This window comes from Oryx dammah, unplaced genomic scaffold (assembly GCF_014754425.2).
Source record: "Oryx dammah isolate SB20612 unplaced genomic scaffold, SCBI_Odam_1.1 HiC_scaffold_18, whole genome shotgun sequence".
In the NCBI taxonomy this organism is placed as follows: Eukaryota; Metazoa; Chordata; class Mammalia; order Artiodactyla; family Bovidae; genus Oryx; species Oryx dammah.
In genome coordinates this window covers 51,135,612-51,162,662 of record NW_024070202.1, presented here as the reverse complement: position 1 = coordinate 51,162,662, position 27,051 = coordinate 51,135,612, and the positions used below count along the sequence as shown (strand labels likewise).

The following is a 27,051-nucleotide window of genomic DNA, read 5'->3' as shown; positions in this document are numbered from 1 at the left end:
GTTGGACATGACTGACTGACTGAACTGAACTGAAGTTCTTCATGATAGAATGTTGGATCATTATACCTCTTTTGGTTATATTCACATTTTGAACCTTTTCTATACCTGATCTTGGCAGTGTTCTCTTTTTATGCCTATTTTCTTTTGTGGTGAGTGTTAGACTTGTACTGGCCCGGTTATGTAATGGTAGGTTCCTCCTATGTCTTGAATATATTCTTGCTCTAGTTCTCCATCACATCTTGTTTTTGAAACCATACTGTTGGAGTTTTACTACACACATAATCAACCTTTATCTATCACATCTCCAGGGATGTTTACTAGTTCATTTATCATAATAAGTCTTTCAGATATAGGCACTTGGCTTCTCTTTGATTATGTATATACTATGGTCCTCTAGTCCCAACATGCCATTGTTTTTTAAATCATACAGCCAAATCTTCTATATAATTTAAATCATGATTTAGCTTCTAAAGACTGGCTACTAGTTTTTCATTTGCGGTCATTTGCACAGTCTGTGAGTTGTCATGTTGACTGTTCATGGGTCTATCCTTAGAGAACACTGTCATCAGGCTCCTGATGATTAGACAAGTATAGGTTAAGTGTATGCAGGTGGTGAGCACGTGCATGCTCAGTGTGTCCAACTCTTTGCAACCCCCCGTGGACTGCAGCCCACCAGGCTCCTCTGTTCTTGGAATTCTCCAGGCAAGAATACTGGAATGGGTTGCCATTTCCTCCTCCAGGGGATCTTCCCAACCCAGGGATCAAACCCACATCTCTCATGTTGCAGGCAGATTATTTACCACTGAACCACCTGGGAATAAGTACTCTGGCTAAAACCCTACAGAGCTAATAGGCTTAGTTTATCCATGCACCGTCCAGTACAGTATCTACCTGCTATGTATGACAATGTAAATTAAGTTATTTAAAATGAAACAAAATATAACATTCAGTTCCCCAGTCACCCACACTGGCCACATTTCAAGGGATCAAGTGCCACTTGTATTAACTGGTAATGACACCGAACAGTGCAGATATTGAACATTTCTATTTTTGTGGAAGTTTCTGTTGGACATTGCTGATCTAGACTATACCCTTTTCAACATGATAAGGAATGCTTCTTCAAACCCTAACAAAGCTGAAAATAATGACATTTTTACTTTTGTTCTTTAGCCTTTCAGGACTTGTCATTCTATCATACACTGCATGAACTTTATAACCTCAGACATTTTAGAAATTAAATGCTAGAACTTGCCTGCTCAATTGTTTATATGTGCCCCAGACATTTTTATTAAAGTCATTATGTCAAGTCCTTGGAAACATTTGTGTTCTAGTCATTAAAAGTAGTTTGGGTTGGTAGTTCCATAAGTGGTCTCTGTTGACAAGAGCCATGAAACATCTTTATATTGCACAGATTAGACCAGGGTCTTTAAACAACTGCTTTGGTTGTTCCCTAGTAAATATTATAGAATATTTCTTGGATTTACTTACATTCAGAGAAGTTGGAATGCCAACATTGTTGACACTTCTTTCATTGGAACAAAGAGGGACTGTAATAACCAAAGAGTAACTGAGAAATACACCCTTTGATTTGATTAGTAATTTGATTAGTATTGGGAAATCAGAAAACATTTGTATTGGAACAGAGACTTTTGAAGTAGCAAGATTATTGCTCAGTTTCTTGTCATTTTGAATTTACTTGAATTTCAAGGAGACAGAGGTACTTTTTGTCAATAGGTGCATGGAGGCCATGTGTAATGAAACAAAGTAGGAAATTGTGAATGATGCCATTCAGTTCATTTCAGTCGCTCAGTCATGTCTGACTCTTTGTGACCCTATGAATCGCAGCACGCCAGGCCTCCCTGTCCATCACCAACTCCCAGAGTTCACACAGACTCACGTCCATCAATGCCATCCAGGCATCTCATCCTCTGTCGTCCCCTTCTCCTCCTGCCCCCAATCCCTCCCAGCATCAGAGCCTTTTCCAATGAGTCAGCTCTTCCCATGAGGTGACCAAAGTACTGGAGTTTCAGCTTTAGCATCATTCCTTCCAAAGAAATCCCAGGATTGATCTCCTCAGAATGGACTTGTTGGATCTCCCTGCAGTCCAAGGGACTCTCAAGAGTCTTCTCCAACACCACAGTTCAAAAGCATCAATTCTTTGGCGCTCAGCCTTCTTCACAGTCCAACTCTCACATCCATACATGACCACAGGAAAAACCATAGCCTTGACTAGACAGACCTTAGTCGGCAAAGTAGTGTCTCTGCTTTTGAATATACTATCTAGGTTGGTCATAACTTTTCTTCCAAGGAGTAAGTGTCTTTTAATTTCATGGATGCAGTCACCATCTGCAGTGATTTTGGAGCCCCCCAAAATAAAGTCTGACACTGTTTCTACTGTTTCCCCATCTATTTTCCATGAAGTGATGGGACCAGATGCCATGATTTAGCTTTTTCATTATGATATTCCAATCTGATAGGCAAATTTACCTGAAGTGGGACTTCCCTTGTAGCTCAGTCAGTAAAGAATATACCTGCAATGCAGGAGACATGGGTTCAATTCCTGGGTCTGGAAGATCTCCTGGCGAAGGAAATGACAACCCACTCCACTTCTTGCCTGGAGGTTCCCATGGACCAAGGAGCCTGGCAGGCTACCGTCCATGGGGTTGCAAATAGTCAGACACGACTTAATGACTAAAGCACCACTATATACTATTTAGACTATAAGACTTCATAATGGGTAGCCTTTCCCTTCTCCAGGGGATCTTCCCAACCCAGGGGTCGAACCCAGGTCTCCCACATTGCAGGTGGATTCTTTACCAGCTGAGCCACAAGGGAAGCCCATAAGCTCACCTTAATATAATTCTGACTCGATGGATGTGAATCTGAGTGAACTCCGGGAGTTGGTGATGGACAGGGAGGCCTGGCGTGCTGCGATTCATGGGGTCGCAAAGAGTCGGACACAACCGAGTGACTGAACTGAACTAAATGTAATTTAATTACTGCTCACTATTCTCCATAATTTTTATATGGTACTGTTAAATGCTTAAGTTGATTATGAAATAATACATAGATTTCTTATAGCAGGCATATTTGTTTCTCCCCTATTTATTTTTGGTCTGTGTTCACTTTCAAATTTTTTAATTTTACTTAGTTTCTCCTATTTTTCTATTTGATTCTTTGTTAAAGTTATTATTGGCCTAATTGCATACTGTGTCTTATATTTGTGTAAATATTTCTAGTATTATGATTGTGTTGGTATCATCACAAGGTTGTTTCTGCACAGTGTTTAGGAAATTGGAATGCCAAATTGAAATAGAACAGAGTTCAGAAAATAAATCATAGTTGTTCATTTTTTTTAGTTATGATATAGAATTATATGTTCCCCAGCCCCAAATTTCCACCATGAGAAATCCCACATAGTGTCAGTAGTATATGTTTTAATGTGAATGTACCTTATCTTTATTAAAAAACTGTGAATTTTTGCACTTTTGAAATGTTAACCAAGTTTCCTGAATATGTATCTCATCCTTTCTCATAACTAATTGGCCTTATAGTTATGAGTCCCTCATAATCATTGTATGACAAATGAAATTATTTATAGCCACCAACGAGATCAGTTATCTGCCAGCAGGCTGAGAGTAATCTCTTCATAAGAAACAAACTTTATTACTTAAAACATTTAACTGCAGTGTTAGCTCTTCTGTGAAGTTCAATGAATAGTTCCTGTTGAATGAAGGAGAGAAATAAATAAGTATTTTATTTGGTGACATTTGAATTCCATTAGCTTAACATGTTCTCACCTCAGATAGTAGTTCCTTGAACAATTATTGCAGCTTTCGGACCCAGAAAAGTAAAGCCAAGGAAAATAAAATTGTGTGTATTTTGATATTGGTCCTGTTGGAATTAGAGGTGGATTGGTGAAGGAAGTGGCAACCCACTCCAGTGTTCTTGCCTGGAGAATCCCAGGGACGGGGGAGCCTGGTGGGCTGCCGTCTGTGGGGTCGCACGGAGCTGGACACGACTGAAGCGACTCAGCAGTAGTGGGAAAAATAGGAAAAGATGATGGAAGAGAGTCAAGTGTGTGTTGTTCCCTTCCAGGTGGCTGCTTCTTTGGTTGTGTTGTGCCTGTTTCCAAAGTGAGTATTCCATGTCCTATTGTGGATTGTATTTTGTTTCTGTTGATTATTTGGGTTTTATTAAACATTGTAATTTCTACTCTGCTTCATTTCCCCACAGTAATGTAGTAGAGAATTGAGTTCTTTTGTTTAAAATTGTGTGTGCAGTTTTTGTAGCCCATTATTAATTTTTAAAAGATTTAGTTGTGTTTAGTTTCCATGAAATGCAATAACAATGTTTAAGATGACCTTGCACAGTTAGTATTTTCTCTGAGTATTTGAAATTTTATCTGTTTCAGGGGTGGGAAGCTTAGTCTGCTTTCTTGCAATAGTAAGTCCTTCAGGCTAAAGGCATAAACTCTGCTAATGAAATATGTTCTATTTCTTTGGACTCAAATTCAGCATCATTTACATGTATTGGTAATTCAGTGGAAAAGTTTGGTTGTCAAATAATAATTTCCTTTTGCTTTACAGAATACTTTTTCAAGACAAAGGAAATAATACTAAGAGTGCAAATAACAGTTATGCAGTGATCATCACCAGCACCAGCTCGTATTATATTTTTTACATTTATGTGGGAGTAGCTGACACTTTGCTTGCTCTAGGACTCTTCAGAGGTTTACCACTGGTGCATACTCTAATCACAGTGTCAAAAACTTTACACCACAAAATGCTACAGTCTGTTCTTCAAGCCCCTATGTCAACCCTCAACATGTTGAAAACAGGTACTTAACTAGATGTACAAGATAAAGCTGCTGCTCCTCCACAAAGAGGGCCTATAAGTTGGTTGATTTTGTAGTGATAACATTGGCTTTGCATGGAGGCCTTTACCCTTTGTTCAGCTTCCTTATGTTGGGCGTGGACCTGTCTCTGGTACTGTCACTCTTCGTATTTCTGCTTATTAGAGTAGCACAGTTTGTTAGGACATGATGCTGATGGGACTATAGCAGCAGAAGCAGGCCCTTCTGAGTCAAATATCCTTCTCTCTTCAGATATTTGAGCTAGCTCCCTTCTAGGCATCTTGTTGTCAATGTATAGTGCTGTTTAAAAGGGGAGATGATTTGAAGAGATCCAGAAAGCAAAATTCTTTTACTAATGAAGTATTTTGATAAGATAGAGCAATCTAGTTTCATATAACTGTTCAGAGATAATCCCATAAATTCATTCCAGGTTTTATTTTAAATGGGTGGGGGTATCCCAGATATATTTTGAAAATACTTTTGACACTATCATAGAGGTTGGTAAAGGAGTACAAGCTTTTAGTTATAAGATCAGTAAGGTCTGAAGATCTAATGTATAATGTGGTGACCATAATTGATAAGAACTGGAATATTTGATTATAAAGGAAAAAATAATTTCCAAGTCTGAGAGTTTTAGAGTGATTAGTATCTAAAAATCTCAAGATAAGAATTAACCATCATTTTTTTTTCTGGGTAATAACATTTCAGTGTTAATATTCAAGAGGATCTTCCTTATATTTATTCTGAAGCCCTTGTGAGTCACTAAAGTCTTGCTTCATTTGTATATACTCATCACCATGGTTCTGTTTTAGAGCTAAGATGTTTTAGACCTAAAAGGGACTGTCCAATTACCTTCATCCAGTGATTTCATTTTTTTCAATGGGAGAGCTGAGCTCCAGAGAAGGTAGGGGTTTTACCCAAGATTCTAGCAGTGACAAACAGGCAATGAGATATAGTGGAAGGAGCATGGGCATTGTTTGAGGTCTGTCTTGTCCTCTTAAGAGTGATGATCATGGGCAAATTACTCTTCTGAGACTTGCATCCACATCTGTAAAATGAGAAAAGGAATATTTATCTCAAAAGACCATTGTGAAATGAAACAAGGTCATCACCTACTGGCCGTTAACATAGCCAACATCAGGTCAATGCCAATTACCCACTCTTATTCCCTTTCTATTGTTTCCCATCTGAAATAGACTAAGCACCAGAATGATGTTTTTCTTTTCTTTTTTTACCAAAGTGACTTTCATTTTCTACACAAAATGAATACCATAGGCTACTCCCCCCACAATTTTGTACTTATTTATGAAAAGGTATACAAATATGATTGATTAAATATGCTAAATAATATATCATTAGTAAGGACTTGGAGATAGTGACAAAAAATAAGCATTGGATAATTCCTAATAAAGGTTTTTGCTGAGGGCTCAGATTTACACAAAATAAATGTGACCTGGTCCCAGTGACCTCTAGAAATTTGCAATCTAGAAAAAAGATAAGACATGTGTACAAGCAACTATACAACATGTATATAATTATTATAACACAGAAGTGCTGACAAGATATATCAAAGGTATTCAGTGTGCTGAGAGGAGGAAGGGATTAATTTGAACTGGTGCAAACATTGATGTGTCCTTGCCAGAGAGGCATTTGAATAGGGCCAGGAAGGAAACAATATTTTTTAGCAAGTAGAGATGAGGGGAAAGGGTTTTCAGGCAGAGGGAACCACATGGGAAGTGCGAAGAAATAAGAGAGAGTAAAGAGTGTTTGAGTCTTCCCTGGTGGCTCAGATGGTAAAGCGTCTGCCTGCAATGTGGGAGATATGGGTTCGATCCCTGGGTTGGGAAGATCTCCTGGAGAAAGGAATAGCAACCCACTCCAGTACTCTTGCCTGGAATATCCCACGGATGGAGGAGCCTGGTAGGCTACAGTCCATGGGGTCGCAAAGAGTCAGACACGACTGAGTGACTTCACAAAGAGTGTTTAAAGAATAAACGAGATTGATTGAAATAGAATGTTTGAAAAGAGGAAGCTTGTTCCTCCGTGGCTTAAGGTCAAAATCATGGAAGTTATTAAGTATTAAACTAAGAAATTACGACTTTATCCTGCAGTTCATGGGGGAGGGTAAATGATAAGATTCAATCTTATCAAAAACAATTTGTACAGTATTATGTTATACTTTAATTGTATGTGTAACTCACCCCTAGGCAATGAATTCCTTAAGGGCAAAGAGCATTGGCTGATCCATGTCTGTTATCTCAGTGCCTAGCATTGTGCCCAGTGCCCTGTAGACATTCCATGTATGATATTTTTTTCACCGAAGGAAAAAATGATCAGACTTACAAATGTGAGTCTGTAATTTAGAAGACAGGCTGAAGATAAATTGTCAGTGAAGATGGTAGAAAAGGAGAACAAGGCCAAAGAGGGCCACACGGTGGGCAGAGAGGGTTTGAGAACAGCCACAGGTTGTGCTGAGGTGTGTCAGAAAGGTGTGGAAGTTGAAAATTAGGGAGGCTCTACATTACAAAATAAGGGAATGATGCAAGCACAGCCAGAAAATTATCACAAAACTCAGGCTTGTAAGTGTGGGATTATAGTAGTAGGAGGGTGCCTATTCCTGACGTAATTTGTGGTAGGGCTCTGTTAGAGACGGTGGGGTTTGTGTGAATCTTACAGCAATCTATATTTTATAAAAGTTTACAAGTAGAGACAATAACTTGGACACAGAGTTATTTAGAATCTTTGTACAAAACGTTTCTTAGAATCCTTGTTGTTTCTTGTCATTCAGTGACTAACTCATGTCCGACTGTTTGTGACTGCACAGACTGCAGTGCCCCAGGCTCCCATCCTTCACTGTCTCCCAAAATTTACACAGACTCATGTCCATTGAGTCGGTGTTACCGTTCAACCGTCTTCTCATCCGCTGTTGCCTTTCCTCCTCCTGCCCTCAGTCTTTCCCAGCATCAGAGAATCCTTGTAGAACACTGAACTTGTCTATAGCCTTATATATCTGATTATATTTTCATTTATATTTGAGTTCTGAATGCTTCTGCTATGATCCAAGTTGATCAAATTTTGGTATATCTTTTTTTTTTTTAATCTTTTTAAGATTACTAGTTTTTGAAGAATTTTTCTTTACCCTGCAGGTGGGATTCTTAATAGATTCTCCAAAGATATAGCAGTTTTGGATGATCTTCTGCCTCTTACCATATTTGACTTCATTCAGGTTTGTAAAAATAAGTATTATTAAGTGACTGCACTTGGTTGCACTTTTTAAAAGTATTTAGAAAAATTATAAAGAGTAAATTAATTCTTGCTTGTTTTTCATTTGCTTGTTGGTTAAGCGTTTGAATCGTGTCTAGTATATGAATGTTTTCAATATTAAAAAAATCTTCAAGATAGTCATAAATGTAGTAAATTCAATAATAAGTCAAAACTGTTTACCTGACCAATGCGTGCTATTGTGCTAAGTTGCTTCAGTCATGTCCAGCTCTTTGCAGCCCCATGGCCTGTAGCCCACCAGGCTCCTCTGTCCATGGGATTCTCCAGGCAAGAACACTGGGGTGGGCTGCCACGCCCTCCTCCAGGGTATCTTCCCGACCCAGGGATTGAACGCAAGTTTCTTCTGTCCTGCATTGGCAGATGTGTTCTTTACCTCTAGTGCCACCTGGGAAGCCCTGACTTGACCAGAACCTAAGGCAATTCCTCATTTAGATACAATAGCTCTCTACTTAGAAGTGATTTAAGACTTATAACAGACCACTTTCCCCCAAATCACTGTCCATGAAGTGTGACGTTTTTGACATTGGCACCACCTTTGATAGAAGTCACCTACCTTCAGATGGCCTGGGTTACAATGACAACCAGTTGATTTCCTGGTGGACTATAGTTTCACCCAATCTCATCCATGAACAACTTTGGCACAGATGGCTAGTTAGCAGTCTCGCAGTAAGGACCATAATGCTGGGACAGAAATATAGGTAAGTTTTCAGGCAGGTGAGAGAGGAAGGAAAAATTCAGGATTAGTGAGGATTATCCCTGGGTTATAGATCTGAAGGTATCTCCAGGGCAGGCTGACTCTGAGCATGTGTCCTGGGATGGGGAGATGGTGAAATGGAGCAGAGAAGATGAAGGTGACCTAGGGGTAACCACATTACGATTCCCTTAAGTGATAGAACTTGAGTGTTGTGAGTTAATAACCTTGGCTATTGAACCAGGTTTGAAAGCTGATTCCTGGCTGGCTTGGGTTGAGCCTCAGGGAGTAAATGACAATGCAGTCTCAGTGACCTCCTTGGAGACAGTTGGAACAGGATGCTGCCCATCTCGGGATGAGTTGCCCCTTTCTCCTCATCCCCCACCCTTCCTCCCAATCCCACCACTGAGAACCTATGAAATAAAGCCTGCCACTTTTGTGTGTATACACAATGATGTTGGCAGGTGCACACAAACCAGATTGCCAGTTTGCCTCATCTGAAATGATTGGCACAGCCAAACACGTTAACCATTCCAAGTGAACTTTAGTATTTTGAGTTTCCTTCAGTTACTTTGTTTAGGGATATAACTCAGCAGCTGCTGTTGGAATTCATTAAAGAAATGCTTTGAGTTCATCATGTAAAGAACTGTTGCCCATGTCTTTAATTTCTGGACATTTCTTCCTTGTTCTATGCTTATAAATAACCAGACTGAAATATAATATTAAATCAGTTAAAAAATGGAACATGGACATCTTGACATGATTGCAAAAGGATTTGTGAATGTTAGCCCTTGCTAATTTTTTCTTTAAAAACTTTTGTAGCCTGCTGAGTATTTTCTGAATCAGTGTAAGATTCATTTCAGAAATCCTTTGGGAGAGTTTCTTTCTGAACATGTGTTTTATAAATTAGCACTTTTGGACACATGTGATGGTCTCATTCTTTCTCTTACAGTAATTTGAATAGTTTCTGCTCAACTTCTAGTGTTTTGGAGTTCACTAGTCGTTGCCTCATAAGTGATGGGGCAGGGTTCCTTTATGTTGATTTCCCTATTTTGTTTAGAAGAGGGTCTCACGTTATGGAAGCATGATATGGCAATCAAATACAATAAAAATCTGATTAATTTTGATTTTATTAAAAAATGCATGCATTAGAGAGGTCCTTTAAATTGTGAGCTCTGTTGGTTGCAATTATGTTCAGGTTAATGAAATTCCTTTCTAGTCACATTTCAGAAACAGGTTTTTCACAGAATAAGGCACACCTATGAATTTCTTTTTTTCAAAAAAAGTGTAATTTATACTAACTCTAGTTCTTAACATTTGATAATATTCTGGGAAATTTGCTTTCTGGCTTGGACATTGTATAGTGAAAATGAAAGATCCAGATTCTGTTTTGCAAATAACACTATTTATTTTACCTTGAGTAAGACACTTAATCTCTAAGGATCTCAGGTTTCTAAAATGAGGAAGATGTCTGATGATGATCACTTTCAGTAGTAAAGTCATATGCTTCAGATTGTCATACTGGAAATGGACCATAATGTCACAAATTTGAACTTGAAGCCACACAGAAAAAAAAAAAATGTATCCTAGCATCCTACTTATCTCTGTGAGTTTCCCATGGGGGCTCAGTGGGTAAAGAATTCACCTGCAGTGCAGGAGACGTGTGTTTGATCCCTGGGTTGGGAAGATCCTCTGGAGGAGGGCATGGTAACACACTCCCACAGTATTCTTACCTGGAGGATCCCCATGGACAGAGGAGCCAGGTAGGCTATAGTCCATAGGGTCACAAAGAGTCGGACACAACTGAGCACACGTAGAATTTATCTCTGTGTTTGAGTGCCAGATTTTTTTTCATGAAACGGAAGCCTGTACATCTTGAAATGTGCAAATCTTCTCTTTTCAACCTCAAAACCTTTAGGTTTTTTTATTTCTTCTGTCTTAATACAGTGAGCCCTTCTACTTTGATCTCTGCTGTCTTTTACATCTTTCCCCCCCTTATTCATTCTATTAATTCCATTAATCTGTTACTTAAAATTCTCAAGAGTTATCAATTATGAACTAAATTGCAGATCTGGTGTTCATTGCCTGGTTTTAAATAGATATTTATCAGTCAGTGACTTAATGCACCTTCTAAATGATTTCGAAGTGATCCTTCCTTCTCATTATCTGCTCCAGTTACACAGGCAACACTATGTGCCCTCCTGTGTCAGGAATACTTTGAAGCTGTTTTGGGGGGCTGAAAATGGTGCCTTGCAGGTTTTATAGTCTGTTGATATTTTTTCCCCTAGAATTTTAGGATTTTGATAAGCTCAAGTGGGAATTAAGATCTGTATTCATATTTCCATCTTGTATTTAAGTCTATTTATTTATTTTGCTGTCCTCTCTTTAATACACCTGGTCTGGTATGATTTGTTTCTTATTCACTATGGATTAAAAGCTAGGACAGAATTTGAAGTTTGTGTAATTATAATACCAAGCGTATTAAACTAGTGCCTTTAGTTTTGCATAAGTGCTAAATTGTGACCTTCTGACCTCAGAGCCTAAGGATGACTCCTTACAGAGCAGATTGAGTTGTTTTCCTCAAAGCTTAGACTTAGTTTTTCACTTCTCAGGGATATATTACAAATGATTATAATCAATGGAAGTCTACCTTGTGACTATTTCATCACTTCCAGTTCTTCCCACCTTCTCCATTAGTCTCAGACCTTCTGTTGTATTTGTTGGGTTGGCTACACAATTCTTCCTGTTGTATTATAACACAGTTACAATTTCATTCCTAAGAATATCAATCATATCAGCAATAATTAAAAAAACAATGATCACTTTCCCCACCCATTGTTATAATACAAAAGCTCTGGATTGGAATTATACGGTAAAAATAGCAGAAGACAAATGAACATAGTGCCCTTTACAACTGTCAACAGCAAACAGATGAACAAGCTGATGCTAGTGAAATAGCTGAATGTCTCCATGCTGCAAATGCAACAGTATTTATCTTTCAGACATACTGGTATTTAATACAATGGCCCATTTAAATTGAATTGTAGTTCCTAGTAAATAATGCTTGGAAGCTAATTTTTCTGTTTTTTCCGTAAGGCTCTCTTTCTGAGAAATGAGTGAAGCCTTGTTGTGTAGTAACTTGGGTGATTGAGGCTTTCTCATTGTACTGGTGGCTCTTGAAGGGCAAGAGCAGAATAGAGAGGACTTTCCTTAAATGGGCTTCCCGGATAGCTCAGTTGGTAAATAATCCGCCTGCAATGCGGAGACCACGGTTTGATCCCTGGGCTGGGAAGATCCCCTGGAGAGGGGAAGGGCTACTCACTCCTGTATTCTGGCCTGGAGAATTCCATGGACTGTATAGTCCATTGGGTCGCAAAGAGTCAGACATGACTGTGTGATTTTCACTTTTACTTTCCTTAAATTATTGTCGTCATATGTAGTTAGTCCAGGGTCTGGCACAGCAAAGATTTTTCTGAGTATCTGTTGAACAAAAATGAGTGATGGGCTGGTACTATAGAATTTGATGACGGACACATTAGAGGTAGAGGTATTTTCTCTATTAAACCTGTTGTTGAGATATGATAATCTGAGGCTTTAGATGACAGTAGCAACCCATTCAAAGAAGATTTATGCAGATGTTACACCCTCATTCATGTTTCCATCTGCCCAAATGTTCTGTATTTCTGCATCAGTTGGAAAGTGTATGTGTCATCCATGGCAGCTGGTAGAGAACTGGATTGCTGATTATCAGACAGATGTTATGATAGGTTTATTTTTCAACCCTTGTAGTAACAGTTACTTTATACTTTATTCACATGGGTTATTAGGGAGTAAATGCTGGCAGATTTTTTTTTTTTACTTTTTTATACATATGGTTTTAGTGTAAATTGGAAATATAGAATTTAAGCCTTTAACTTGATCTGAAGAACACCAGTGTAATCAACTTGTTTCTGAGACTGCTCACATGGCTTCACTTTGGGGGTGGATAACGTGAAGAACTATCTCTAATGATGGGCTTGACTTAAACACAAAATTCATTTGATAACACATAAGAGAAAAAATGGTCTGACTTCAAATTAAATCAGCCCTACCCCCAAAAATCTTCCTTTTTTTTTTTTGAGCATCAAAGTTTATCTCAAGTTGTTTTAAGGGCCAAGAACAAAAACAAAGGGAAGTAAAATTCAAGTATAATTTTTTTTCAATCTTAAATGTTAATCATCTAGATTCAGAGAAATCAAGTAGCTTACCTATATGACCATTCATACTAAAATTATTTAAAAATAAAAAGTTTATTTTAAAAGAAGCCCAGCCTAGAAAAAATTACATTCATTTAAAATTTGTCATACAACACTTTAAAGGTATAGGAAGTGAAAATATACTAAGATACAAGAATACCATGTTTTTCTAAACTTCAAAATATTATTATGAGCAACCTAAGCAATTTTTGGAATTTTGATAGAACTTATGAAAAATGTGCTTTAATGTGATCACCTTCCCAGTAGGAAGATACCTTCCCTGTATTTAAAATGGAACAGAGCGTGAAAACCTTGTTTAGAAAACAGTAACATACCTTGTCCACTTTGCAACATGGAATATTTACTTATCACTGTGTTTTCTTTGATCCTACAGTTGTTATTAATTGTGATTGGAGCTGTGGTGGTCGTCTCAGTTTTACAACCCTACATCTTCCTAGCTACAGTGCCAGTGATAGCGGCTTTTATTCTCTTGAGAGCCTACTTCCTCCACACCTCCCAGCAACTCAAGCAGCTGGAATCTGAAGGTATGGTACAGCTTGTGACATGCCCACAAGAGCTAGCTGTGGATATTTATTTGCAATTCACCTAGATTTTCAAAATGTTTTTCCTGTTTTTAAACTCTTGCATGATATGACAATGAGTTTTAAAAATGTATATTTCAACTTTGATTCAGGGCCATTTCTGTACATTCTCATCATATATACCTCTCCTGGTTCTTATATTTGTTAATAAATAATTTTTTATTATAACAAGTAACAGATTTTATTAACAAATAGCAAATTTATTAATAGAGAATTTATTAACAAAATTATTATTAAATATTATTTTTGAGAATTTGACCATTGCCTTCTTTCAGATTCAAAATGTAGTGTTAAACCACAAACTCTGCAACAAAATCTAAGTATATAAAAGGAAACAGTAAATTATAAAACACATGTAGATTATTTTTATGAATTAATAACTATGCGACTTCATTTTGAATTTAAAACAAGTATATGGAGTCTTAGGAGGCTGGATGTATATGATATCTGTTCTTAATTATATAAATTAAAAATTGAAACGATAGTGCCTCTATTCCTAAAGGTTTGTCTGTGTTCCTAAATGAGACTGGACAAAGTTCTTTTCAGACACCTTTGCTTTCTCTTCAGGGGTCTGCCTTTTGGTATACCCCAAACACTGCTTGAGCTCTTTGGAAAGCTCATTGTTCAATAACAGCCTTTGTTTAGGTGCATTTTCAGGGGATATATTTCCAGTGTGCTTCTACATTGAATGTTATTTGCTAAATTAAGTCACACAGACTTTCTTAATTGAGGCATTGAATGAATTGTCTCAAAAGAAAAAACATTTTCAGCAGTGATTAATTTAGGATTAGTCAGATAAACAATACCCAGTGGTAGCCAAGGAATATGAATTAATAATGGCAATGATTTTATAATGTTTCCATCCACGGTAACCAAGTTAAAAAGGGTAACTCATTAAAAAAAATAACAGATTGCATCTATTCAGTTTGAGCCACAATGAAAAGCCTTTCTATCCAATGACGTCCATTGTTTGATTACTTGTTTGATTACTCTTTAAGTTACCCTTTCTAAAGTAAGAATTTGCATTATGTATTCACATGACTTGCATTGTTCTCTATGGAAATATTTCACAGGCAGGAGTCCAATTTTCACTCATCTTGTTACAAGCTTAAAAGGACTATGGACACTTCGTGCCTTTGGACGGCAGCCTTACTTTGAAACTTTATTCCACAAAGCTCTGAATTTACATACTGCCAACTGGTTTTTGTATCTGTCAACACTGCGCTGGTTCCAAATGAGAATAGAAATGATTTTTGTCATTTTCTTCATTGCTGTTACCTTCATTTCCATTTTAACAACAGGTACTATGAACTCCTTAACTGTTTATCTAAGCATTTAATTTAAAGCTTTGTCTGGCAGTAAAATGCTGCGTTCATGTAAGTTAAAATTTTTAGGTATGATTAAATAGGTTTTTTTAGTTTATTAATCAAAAATTTGTTAATTGTTGAATGAATGATTTCTTTGAATTAGAGCTGTATGCAGTTGAAAAACTGAGATAGATATATTTCATCACAAGTAAAATGAAAACCTATATAGACAAGTGAGCTCTTCTAATGAAAAAAGTTGAATTACTGAGAGATAAGAAGTGTTGAGATATATATGTTACAGTGGATGAAGATTCTGAGGGACTGCCAAATTTAATGGGTTGGTTAGTTGTAAGAACAGAATTCTGTTCAAACAAAATGAAGCAAGTGTTGGAGAGTTCCAGGAGGGCCTTGTGGGCAGAAGGCACACTGCGCCTCCACGGGAAATGGAACAGTCATGGAGAGCCATACTCAGAGCTTCCCATCTCTGGAGGCCAGATGCCGGCCATGCCCCTTCCTTTCTGTGGCCACTTCACTCATTTCTCTTTCTCTAAAGAGTGGTTTGGCTAATGTCCCAGAGCTGTGCAACAGGGATCTAGTATGGCCTTTCCAGTCAGGGCCCTTGAGTGAACAGCTGAGTTCCTCTGTCCAGTTACCAAGTATTGATAAGAACAGCAAACAGGCTTATATTGGCTCCGAGGTCCACCTGCAGTCCCACAGGTGCTGAGAGAGTAGTGGATTCCTCACCTTCATTGTTCTCTCAGCCCAAGGCTTTGGGAAATGACTCTGCAAAAGGAATTCAAGGGGGCAGGCAAATGAAGTAAATCCTTAGCAGTACAACAGTTTGGGGCAACCTTAAAACAAAATAGTTTCTTTTGTGGTTCAGAATGAAACAATTTTTTTCTTTAATTAAGTTATTTGAAACAGGATCCAAGAGGGCTGAATGAATAAGGATTTGTTAACAGTGAAATCACACCAATATATCATGTGCTCTAATGTAATGATTAAGGATCTGATTGAGTCCTGGCTTATTAGGCATGATAGAGCATTCAAGAATCAGTATCGCCTAGGACCTATCCATGAAATCAGATGCCCAGCCGGAGTGAATGTTAGCCACACAGCTAGTATCAACCCTGCCTCTGCTGGTCTTCAGCTGTGGTGACTTGTACACTTTAGTCGACTACTCTAAAGCCCTCATTTTCCTCATGTGTAAATAAATACAATAGTGCCTATTTCATAAGTTTGTGGTGAGTATTAAATGTGATAATTTGTGCAAAGCACTTAGCGTAGTGCCTAGTCCATAATAGGTACCCAAAAATCTTATGTTACTTATTGTTGTTATTATTTTTAAAATTTTATCTTACTCTTATCTTAATATTCAGAATGAGTAATGTATTGGGCCCTGGATAAATTTTACCTGTTTAAAATAAGTGATTTAGTACTAAAACCACATACCTGCTGTCTATGGTTTGTCTTCTATTAGAATAATTATGGAAGGAAAAATTTCAATTCATAATAATAGGATGACTTATTTCTCCCAGTTTTAGAGCCCTAAAGTTTTTTTTTATCATGCATTACAGCTGCAGGGATTGACTCTCAATTAAGACTTGATAACATAAATTTATAACAATTTCAGGACATTCTTATTAGAAAAACTTTAGGGCCATGAATACAGAGTATTTGTAAATTTTAATTAGTGGTCCCCTTTAGCCCTTAACAACTAACTACTCTAATTAAGCATTTGAGTATTGTTCTTCCTATCTGAACTAATCAATTTTTTAACTCAAAGGGCAGTCTTCTCTTTTTCCAAATGGCAGACCCATGAGTTCTGACTTCTCCATGAAACTCTAAGTTCTTTCTTCCCAACAGCATCTGATTGACAGAGAAAAGCCCTCCTTACAAAGACATGAAGCACATCTAAACATCTTCTGGATGCTGCTCACACACCTCTCTCCTGCTTTTGACTTCTTTGTAGAGGAGCTTATTCAGACACAGAAAGTCTTTCCGTTGTCCATTGTAGTCTTTGAAGATATTATTACTTATAGAGTAATAGTAGAAGAGATAAAAATTATATTACCCAACACCAATATCCCCTTCAATATCTGAAGCATTTAAAAAAGGGCAACTCTTTACTAATATGCAGTCACTCTTTGATTTAAAACATTGGTTGAATACTAACAGGGCATATTATCACTAGTGATGCATGCTGTGGGGAACTGAGATGAAAAATGGTTTAAATTGGCACAAAATCTAAATGTAAGTTTAACATATGCTGTTTTCTAGGTATACATAAAGCAGTTCACAGAAAAGAGAAGTAGCCTAAAGTCTGTTTATATATTTTTTCCACCTATAGGTGAAGGAGAAGGAAGAGTTGGGATTATTCTAACTTTAGCCATGAATATCATGGGTACGTTGCAGTGGGCTGTAAACTCTAGCATAGATGTGGATAGCTTGGTAAGTATTTTTTTTTAACTTTTATGAAAAAAATTCAGACAAACCAAAAAGTATAGATAATAGCATAAGGGATGACTATATACCCAGCTCCAGCTTAAGAAATAAAACACTGCAGATGAGTCAAAGTTCACTGTTTGTATCTCTTATTAAACCCATATCTCTTCTTTCTTCCATATAAATAGCCACAGTCAAGATCTAGTGCTACTATGAACATTCTTGCAGTTCTTTGCCTAGGATTTTTCTAGGATAGCCACCCAAGAGTGGTATTGCTGGATCATAGAATTCACCCATGTTCAACTTTGCTAGATGGTACCAAATTGTTCTAAGATCCCTTGTACCAGATTATACTCCCATCAAAAGAGTATAAGAGGGTGGTACAGTGGCTAAGATTCCACGCCCCCAATGCAAGGGGGCCTGGATTTGATCCCTGGTCAGAGAACTGGATCCCACATGCTGCAACTAAGACCCTGAACAGCCAAATAAATAAGTATTATTTTAGAAAAAAAGAGAGAGTGTAAGAATTCTCAGAGGTCCATAGGTATTATATGCAACACTTGATAATGTCAGACTTAAAAAAAATTGAAGTATAGTTGATTTACAATATTGTGTTAGTTTTATGTGTATACCAAAGTGATTCAATGATATGTATTTTTCAGATTATTTTCAATTATTAGTTATTATAAGATATTGAACATAGTTCCCTGTAGATATATTGTTGCTCTGTTGCTTATCTATTTTATATATAGTTGTTTGTATCTGCTAATCCCAAGCTCCTTTATTTCTCCCCCGTTCCTTCCCTTTTGGTAACTGTAACTGTTTCCTGTGTCTATGAATCATTTCTGTTTTGTATATAGATTCAGTTGTATTGCTTTTTAGATTCCACTTATGGAATATATATATACACATATATATATGTTATATAGCATTTGTATTTCTCTACTGACTTACTTAGTATGATATTCTCTAGGTCCATCCATGTTGCTGGAAATTGCATTATTTCATTCTTTTTTATGGCTGAGTAGTATTTTACAGTATGTATGAATCACATCTTTATCCATGCATCTGTCCATGAACACTTAGGTTGCTTCCATGTCTTGGCTATTGTAAATAGTGCTACTGTGAACATCAGGCTACATGTATCTTTGTAAATTAGTTTTTATCTTTTCCAGACATATGCCCAGGAGCAGGATTGCTACATCAAATGGTAGCTCTATTTTTAATTTAAGAAAGCTCCATACTGTTTTCCATAGTGGGTGCACAAATTTACATTCCCACTAATAGGAGGGTGTAGGAGGGTTCACTTTTCTCCACAGCCTCCCCATCATTTATTACCCTTTTGGTTTAGGTTCTTTCTTGACCTTTTGGTTTATGGTCTTTTTCTTTTTCTCTGAGACAGTTGACATGTTCTCAAAATGCACATATTCATTCAGTTGTTGAAATGTGTATAATCAATTCCTGTCAGAATAAATATCATTATAAAATATACCTCTAGGGAAAAAACAAATTTTTTCACGCCCTCTTCTTGCCCTTGTGACAATATTTTATTTAACAAAAGCATTTTAATAATTCATTGAAATGTTATTTAACAATATGATTTATAGCAGAGTTTCATTTTAGTTTGACCAGCTCTATTTAGTGACTCTATTTCAGAGAAGGCAATGGCACCCCACTCCAGTACCCTTGCCTGGAAAATCCCATGGACAGAGGAGTCTGGTGGGCTGCAGTCCATGCTAAGGGTCGGACAGAGTCGGACACAACTGAAGTGACTTAGCAGCAGCAGCAGTGCCTCTATTTATCTCCTCACTTAGCTTGTATACTTTTGGAGTTGAGTCTTGTAAATGTACTTTAAAATGTTTCTGTTGGAAAATAGCAGGAGAATACTAAGTAAATATTGTACTAGCATCTATTTAATTCTTTGTTCAAACTTTCCTCAACTTTGACATTACAGTTAAAATCCTCATGTACTTTTTTCTTTGTCTGGAAGCATTTGTTGACCTTGTACATGCACAATTCTTTTCTCTCTATCGTATTAATTTCCTTGGTTTATATAACAGCCTCTACAGCCTCTCTTTGTTTGGTGCCTGTCTGTTTTGCATGTCTAATCTCTATTAAAGTTTCTTTCAAGCTTTTTTATTTAGCTAGTTTTTCACATGGTCATCCTAGACTTTGTGACCTGTGCTTTGACTTTGTTTCTTTCATCTCCTGGCATAACAGGATCTTCGCAATAAAGTATTATGTTATAATACAGTCTGTGAAAAGTATCAATATTTGGAGTTCATCATATTTTTAAAAGTTATATTCTTTTGTTTGAATATCAAAGTGATCATGTTGGTTTGTGTTTTGCTGCCAAATAGCGCAAATGGTCTTGCCTGAGTCTTTGTTGGCATTTATCTAGTTATTAATTCCATCTTGCTGCTTCCACCCTTGCAACTGCTACAGTAGTCCAGTAATTTGTTAGTTTTCACCTAGCATATGTTGAAAGTAGGAAGGGAGAGAGCTGTAACCTCAAATTTCATGTTTACGTATATGTTAACACTAGAGTTCCTTGTAACCTCCGAAGTAAAAACTCATTTTACTTTGTTGAGTTCTGAAATGAATTTAGACCTCAGGTAGGTGGTTTTTTTTTTTTTTTTTGGCCACATCTTGCAGCATGTAGGATCTTAGTTCCATGACCAGGGATTGAACCTGTACCCCTCCATTGGAACCATGGAGTCTTAACCACTGGACCCAGGGACATCCCTCCACCTGAGTTTAAAATTCAATAAACAGGGTGTTTTGTTTGACACTTTTAGTTTTTTAATACACAGGTACCAGGAAAAAAATACATTTAGACTTGGAAAGAATATTTCATTTACCCATCTGGCTGGGTTTAGGCATGAACATGAAATGTCAATATAAATATGAAGTTACAAGAATATGACTTTCCTTTTACGGCTCATCCATTCATTTACTCGGGTGCCCAGACTTCCTTAGCTTTCAGCCAGTGAAGATATTAATAATATTTGGATGATAACACTTCCTCATCACAACCTCAGGTAGCTTTGTATTTATGACTAACTACACATCTCAGAGGTTGGCACTCAGAACTGGTCAACAAACCTTTTAATACATTTTCCTGATAAGTTCTCTCTGTTTTATTCCCTAAGATAGCTCTTTATCACCTTCTTGTCTCTTCTCAGGTACTCTAATAATTGTACGCATTGCATTTTCAGTCAATGATCTTGCTATATATGTCATAGGAAAAAAAAAAGGTGGAGCCAGAAAGAATTTCTTCCTTTCTTTCCACTAGTTGTAACACCGTTCTGCACCACTGCTCATATGCTCCAGGCCCCTCTGTGTCTTTGCTCCTATGTAATGCAATTAACTCCTCTTTGTGGTACCTTTCTCCCTAGCATAAAAATACCATCCCTTGATCTAACACCCCTTTTCTTTGACCTATTTTCAGCAGAAATTCTTGAAACAGTGCTTTACTCCATGTCATCCTCCCAGTCCTTTCCATCAGTCAGTCAGTTAGGTCACTGAGTTGTTTCCAAATCTTTGTGATCCCATGGACTGCAGCATGCCAGGCTTCCCTGTCCATCACCAACTCTCAGAGCTTGCTTAAACTCATGTCCATCGAGTTGGTGATGCCATCCAACCATCTCATCCTCTGTCATACCCTTCTCCTTCTGCCTTCAATCTTTCCCAGCATCAGGGTCTTTTCCAATGAGTCAGTTCTTCACATCAGGTGGCCAAAGTATTGGAGTTTCAGCTTCAGCATCAGTCTTTCCAATGAACATTCAGGACTGGTTTCCTTTAAGATGGACTGGTTGGATCTCCTTTCAGTCCAAAAGACTCTCAAGAGTCTCCTCCAACACAACAGTTCAAAAGCATCAATCCTTTGGCACTCAACTTTCTTTATATAGGTCAACTCTCACATCCATGCATGACTACTGGAAAAACCATAGCTTTGACTAGGTGGACCTTTACTGACCTCTGGTCTCTGCTTTTTAATATGCTGTCTAGGTTGTCATAGCTTTTCTTCCAAGGAGCAAACATCTTTTAATTTCATGGCTGCAGTCACCATCTGTAGTGATTTTGGAGCTCAAGAAAATAAAGTCTCTCACTGTTTCTCATCTATTATGCCATGGGATGATGAACCAGATGCCATGATCTTTGTTTTCTGAATGTTGAGCTTTAAGCCGACTTTTTAACTCTCCTCTTTCACTTTCATCAAGAGGCTCTTTAGTTCTTCCTCACTTTCTGCCATAAGGGTGGTGTTATCTGCATATATGAGGTTATTGATATTTCTCCTGACAATCTTGATTCAGCTTGTGCTTCATCTAGCCCAGCATTTGGCATGATGTATTCTGCATATAAGTTAATTAAGCAGGATGACATATTGTCACAGCCTTGACATACTCCTTTACTGATTTGGAACCAGTCTGTTGTTCCAAGTCTGGTTCTAACTGTTGGCTCTTGACCAGCATACAGATTTCTCAGAAAGCAGGTAAGGAGGTCTGGTATTCCCACTTTGTGAAGAATTTTCCACAGTTTGTTGTGATCCACACCATCAACACCATCAAAATCTACACCAATTGGTGTAATCAATGAAACAGAAGTAGATGTTTTTCTGGAACTGTCTTATTTTTTTGATGATCCAACAGATGTTGAATTTAATCTCTGGTTCCTCTGCCTTTTCTAAATCCAGCTTGAACATCTGGAAGTTCATGGTTCACATACTGTTGAAGCCTGGCTTGGAGAATTTTGAGCATTACTTTGCTAGCATGTGAAATGAGTGCAATTGTGTGGTAGTTTGAATGTTGTTTGGCATTGCCTTTCTTTAGGATTGGAATGAAAACTGACCTTTTCCAGTCCTGTAGCCACTGCTGAGTTTTCCAAATTTGCTAGCAATTTGAGTGAAGCACTTTAACAGCGTATCTTTTAGGATTTGAAATATGGAAATTCTTTCCACACCCTACTTCATTTCATTTCCATCATCCCTCAGACTCATGACCAATATCTTTCAAGAGCCAGCATCTTTATATCTCTCAATCTCTCAGTAGTACTTGAAAGGTTGTTGTTGAATCATGACACCAGGATTCTTGGCCCCCGGAGGAGAAGAATTCAATCCGGGGCTAGAGACGAGGCTTGATCACTCAGAGCTTTTGTGTAATAAAGTTTTATTAAAGTATAAAGGAGGTAAAGAAAGCTTCTGACATAGGCATCAGAAGGGGGCAGAAAGAGCACCCCCCTGCTAGTCTTCAGCCAGATGTTATATAGTCACTACCAGTCTGTTAATGAAAGAAAGGAATGTCTTAAAACTCAGAATGGCACCAGGCCCCTCACCCATAAGATGCATTTTGGGATAATCTTGGCACCAAATGATTCATCTTGGGCCATAAAATGATTAACTTGAATCTTGAAGAAGGGCAGATCACCATACAAATAGTTTCATTTACATAGATTAGAGGAACAGTATCTGAGTATAACATACTGGTTTATCAAATAGGTTCTGAGCCAAAAGGCGAACCGACTTGAAGACAGAGTTTGGGATAAATGCATAGTATATTAGCATAGCTTAAGGTAAACATTTCATAAGAAAGAGGCATTGGTTAACTTCAGGTGAAATCAGGTGTCACTATGGCAACACAAAATTTTAAGAGAAACCTCCTTTTAAAATTGTATAGATAAGGAAAAAATATCACTAGTTTGTTTCCTCCTGCCCCTTAAGAGAGATAAAAATGTCTGACACTTGCAAGCTATTTCCTCCGTTTGGAGACCCCTGGCCTTCCTGCCTGTTACCCTCTCAGTACTCATGCCATGGACACATCCTTCTTGTTATCCTTTCTTCTTTCACTACGGTGATGTTATTCACACCCGGTTTTCCTGCTGCCTCACTGGTTCCTCCTTAGTTCTCTTTGCTGACCCCTTATCTTCTTTTAGATCACTAAACACCAGCTGTATGCTAGCCCTCTTCTATCTACACTTTCTCTAGCTGTTATAATCTAACTCCATGTTTCTGAAAACATCTCTCAGTGAATCACACATTCATATCTCCAGTGAAGACCACTCCTCTGCTCTCTCTCTCTATATATATTCAACTACTAACTTGACACCTCCATGTATTTATAAAACACAGTGATAAACTGTCTTCCAGTAGACTTGACATTTTAGTTCTTAAATTCTTGTTTGGAATCTCCTGGAAATATGCTTGTGGTATCAAGAGACCATTAAAAGGGAACAAAACTTCTATTCTGCCTACTAGTTTGTCTAGCTTTAACGAGTTTGGGAAAAAATTCATCTGTCACCTTATGAACAGTGTAGTATAATAGGTCATGAATAATCCCAGAGATTTTTAAAATAGTAAAATTATCAGAGTCCAACTTAATTCCCATTTAAACTCCCATGTTAGGGGATTTCCAGTTATTTCAGTTGATACCACAGTGTTTTAAAAACTGTTACTTCTAATTCTCTCTTAATTTTAACATAAATTATGTGTATATCTGTCTTCCCTGGTACCTCAGCTGATAAAGAATCCTCTTGCAATGCAGGAGACCCTGGTTTGATTCTTGGGTTGGGAAGAGCCCTTGGAGAAGGGGTAGGCCACCCACACCAGTATCCATGAGTTTCCCTGGTGTCTCAGATGGTAAAGAATCCGCTTGCACTGAGGGAGACCTGGGTTTGATCCCTGGGTTGGGAAGATCCCCTAGAGGAAGGCATGGCAACCCATTCCAGTATTCTTGCCTGGAGAATCCCCACAGACAGAGGAGCCTAGGACACTACAGACCATGGGGTCACAGAGAGTCGGACACGACTGAACAACTAAGCGTAGCACAGCACATGTGTATGTCTCTCTGTTCATTTCAGTTGCAGAGCTTATACTATTCTGTAGATGGGATGAAAAGAGACGTATTAATTCTTTTTAGCTCCATTCCTCAAGTACTATATGGACTAAAGTAAATTCAATCTTAAAAAATTTTGTGTTATTAACAAAGTTGGGTACTTATTGTATTTGAATTCATAAGATGCCTGCCATTTTTAACAACATAAAGCTTCTCTGTCTCCTATTGTTAACTATTTAAACTTCATATATCTTAAATGGGCTTCCTTGGTGGCTCAGCTGGTTAAGAATCCGCCTGCATTGTGGGAGACCTGGGTTCAGTCCCTGGGTTGGGAAGGTCCCCTGGAGAGTGGCTACCCACTCCAGTATTCGAACCTGGTGAATTCCATGGACTGTATAGTCCATGGGGTCGCAAGGAATCAGACACGACTGAGAGACTGTCTTAAATAGTCAGTGTATACCTAGATTTTTGCCTCCACGAATGAGTAAAAATTAAATAAATGAGAGCTAGAAAGGACGCAAAGGTAGTGTTTCAGACTTAGTTGTATCAACCCATCTGGTGACTGGGGACTTGCTCACACTAAGAGTATTATTGTTTGAATGAGACAGTTGATATTTAACCTATTTTCAGGACTGTCTGCGTCCTGGTGAGCAAAACTAAAATATCTGAGCATATGACTAGTACCCACTTTCTTAATTCTCCAATTGTAGCAGCCTATAAACCATCCCTGTTGCATAGTGTGTTCTTAGTAACACAAGAGGGTGGAAGCCTCCAGGATGAGTAAGGAAGACTGTACCTCTGTAGCGTTCACATTTAGATTCCAGTTAATGAGTCTCCAGAAAGTTCTTACAAGATTGATGTAATCTGAGAAGAGTTTTCTGTCAATAGAAACTCCCTCTGTTTCTCCTTTGTCCTTTTATTGCCTGTGTTTATTTTGGGTTCCAGTAAAGATCAAGTGACTGATTGTACAGTGACCAATGAGAAATCTGATGCAAGGAGAAGTGGGGAACCTGGCTTTTCTTCAATTCTCAGTTCTCCTGATGCCCAGTTCTCTTGGATTGAAAATAGTTTCTGCCCTGAGAATCTGAGGGGAGGATTCATTTCTTATATTTTTTTAACCTCCTTTTAATGGCATCTTGATAATACCTTTCTTTGTTTTTCTGTTCTCATGAGTCTTTGGGGGTGTATTTTCCACTTATGATGTCTGTTCCAAGACTTTGTCCCACCCAGCCTTTCTATTTCCATCCTATAAAGTGGCTTTCTATGCCATGTTCTACTCTAGCCTTACCACCAAGAAGTTGTGCAGCCTTAGGCAAATAAGTCATAACCTACGTGAGGGCATTTTCCTCCTTTGTAAATGAAACAGTTTGGTTGGAAATTTTTTAAGGTTCTGTTAGTTCTGACATTCTCTTCCGAATCTCTGAGATATCTCAAGTCCTCATGGGCACATATACAGGCACTGTTCTGGGTGCTCTTGGGCGTCACAGGGGTCTGCCACTGCCCTGAAGGCTTGGGTCCAGTGATTAGGTCACTCACCACTGCAGCTGCCAGAGCTGATCAAAGAACTCTTAACCAGTGTGTTACTGGAACCAACAAAGACAAAGAAAGCTCCATTAAGATGTTGTTGAGTCTTGAATTGGTAGGAGAGGCTTATGAGAACCTGATGGGATTGTGCGAGTGTAGGAAAGTTAGGGAAATTTGTGGAGCTTTGTGCTTAACACTGAAACTTCCTAGATTTAAAACTTTTCATTTGTACCAAGAAGGAATGGATTAGATCAGAGGTTTTCAACCTGACAGTACACGTGGAACCTTTATAAAAAGAGAGATTACTCAGGGTCCTCTGAGACTAATTAAAGCAGTTCTCTTGGTTGAGGGCAAAGTGACCAGGCATGATGTCTATCTTTTAAAAAGTGTTCCAGGTTATTCTGGTATATATAGACCTGTGATTCACTGAATTTGAAGGTCTCTAAGGTTCATTTTCGCCCCAGTTTTCTGTGAGTCATGGAAGGGAGCCAGCAAATTTTTCCTGTAAAGGGTTAGGCAGTACCTTTTTCAACATTGAGCTATGTGGTCTCTATGCAGTTATTCAGCTAAGTTTGGGTGTGTGTATGCACACATGCGCACACTCAGTCCTGTTTGACTCTCTGTGATGCCATGGATGTGGGCTCTCTGTAAGCCCACCAGGCTCCTCTGTCCATGGGATTTCCCAAGCAAGAGTACTGGAGTGGATTGCCATTTCCTTCTCCAGGGGATCTTCCCAACCCAGGTTTTGAACCTGCATCTCCTGTAGCTCCAGCATTGGCAGGTAGATTTTTTACCACGGGGCCACCTGGGAAACCTAAGCTTTTGTAGGGCAAAGCTAATATAAACAAATGGATATGGCGTGATTTGGCCATTGGGCCACAGTTTTGCTTACCTCTGGTCTATGGGATAGAATTTACTTTGGAACTGATGGACTATCAGCAAATTATTTTTATCCTGTATATCAACCAGTGGCAAATATAAACCTGAAAGATATGTAAAGAATGGTGCTTAATGATAGAGAACTTGGGAAAGTTGTGCTGTTTCAAAGTTAAGATGCTTAGAAAAAACCTTAGTAAAACAGTCAAAACCTTGGGAAAATATTTTAATCTGTTGTTTTAATTTTTTTGTCTAGTAAATCTCTTCTTGAGATTTCCTTTGAAATATGTTTAATGGACACCTCATAGGCCCAATTGTATTCACCAAGCACTTGCTGATAGCCTATCATATGCTTTTAGAAAATAGTAACTCCAGAATCGTCTAAGTTCAAGTTTGAGTAGTAG

At 38.0% G+C, this 27,051-nt stretch overlaps 1 protein-coding gene across 1 annotated transcript in view; it reads left to right on the top strand.

The window, feature by feature from the left end:
• CFTR (CF transmembrane conductance regulator) overlaps positions 1 to 27,051 on the top strand; it is a 159,904-nt gene that overhangs the window by 87,116 nt on the left and 45,737 nt on the right. The window contains exons 16-21 of the mRNA XM_040259873.1: positions 4,099 to 4,136; positions 4,590 to 4,840; positions 8,002 to 8,081; positions 13,458 to 13,608; positions 14,739 to 14,966; positions 17,323 to 17,423. Of these exons, the coding sequence (XP_040115807.1) occupies positions 4,099 to 4,136; positions 4,590 to 4,840; positions 8,002 to 8,081; positions 13,458 to 13,608; positions 14,739 to 14,966; positions 17,323 to 17,423 (849 nt within the window). The remainder of the gene's footprint in view (positions 1 to 4,098; positions 4,137 to 4,589; positions 4,841 to 8,001; positions 8,082 to 13,457; positions 13,609 to 14,738; positions 14,967 to 17,322; positions 17,424 to 27,051) is intronic.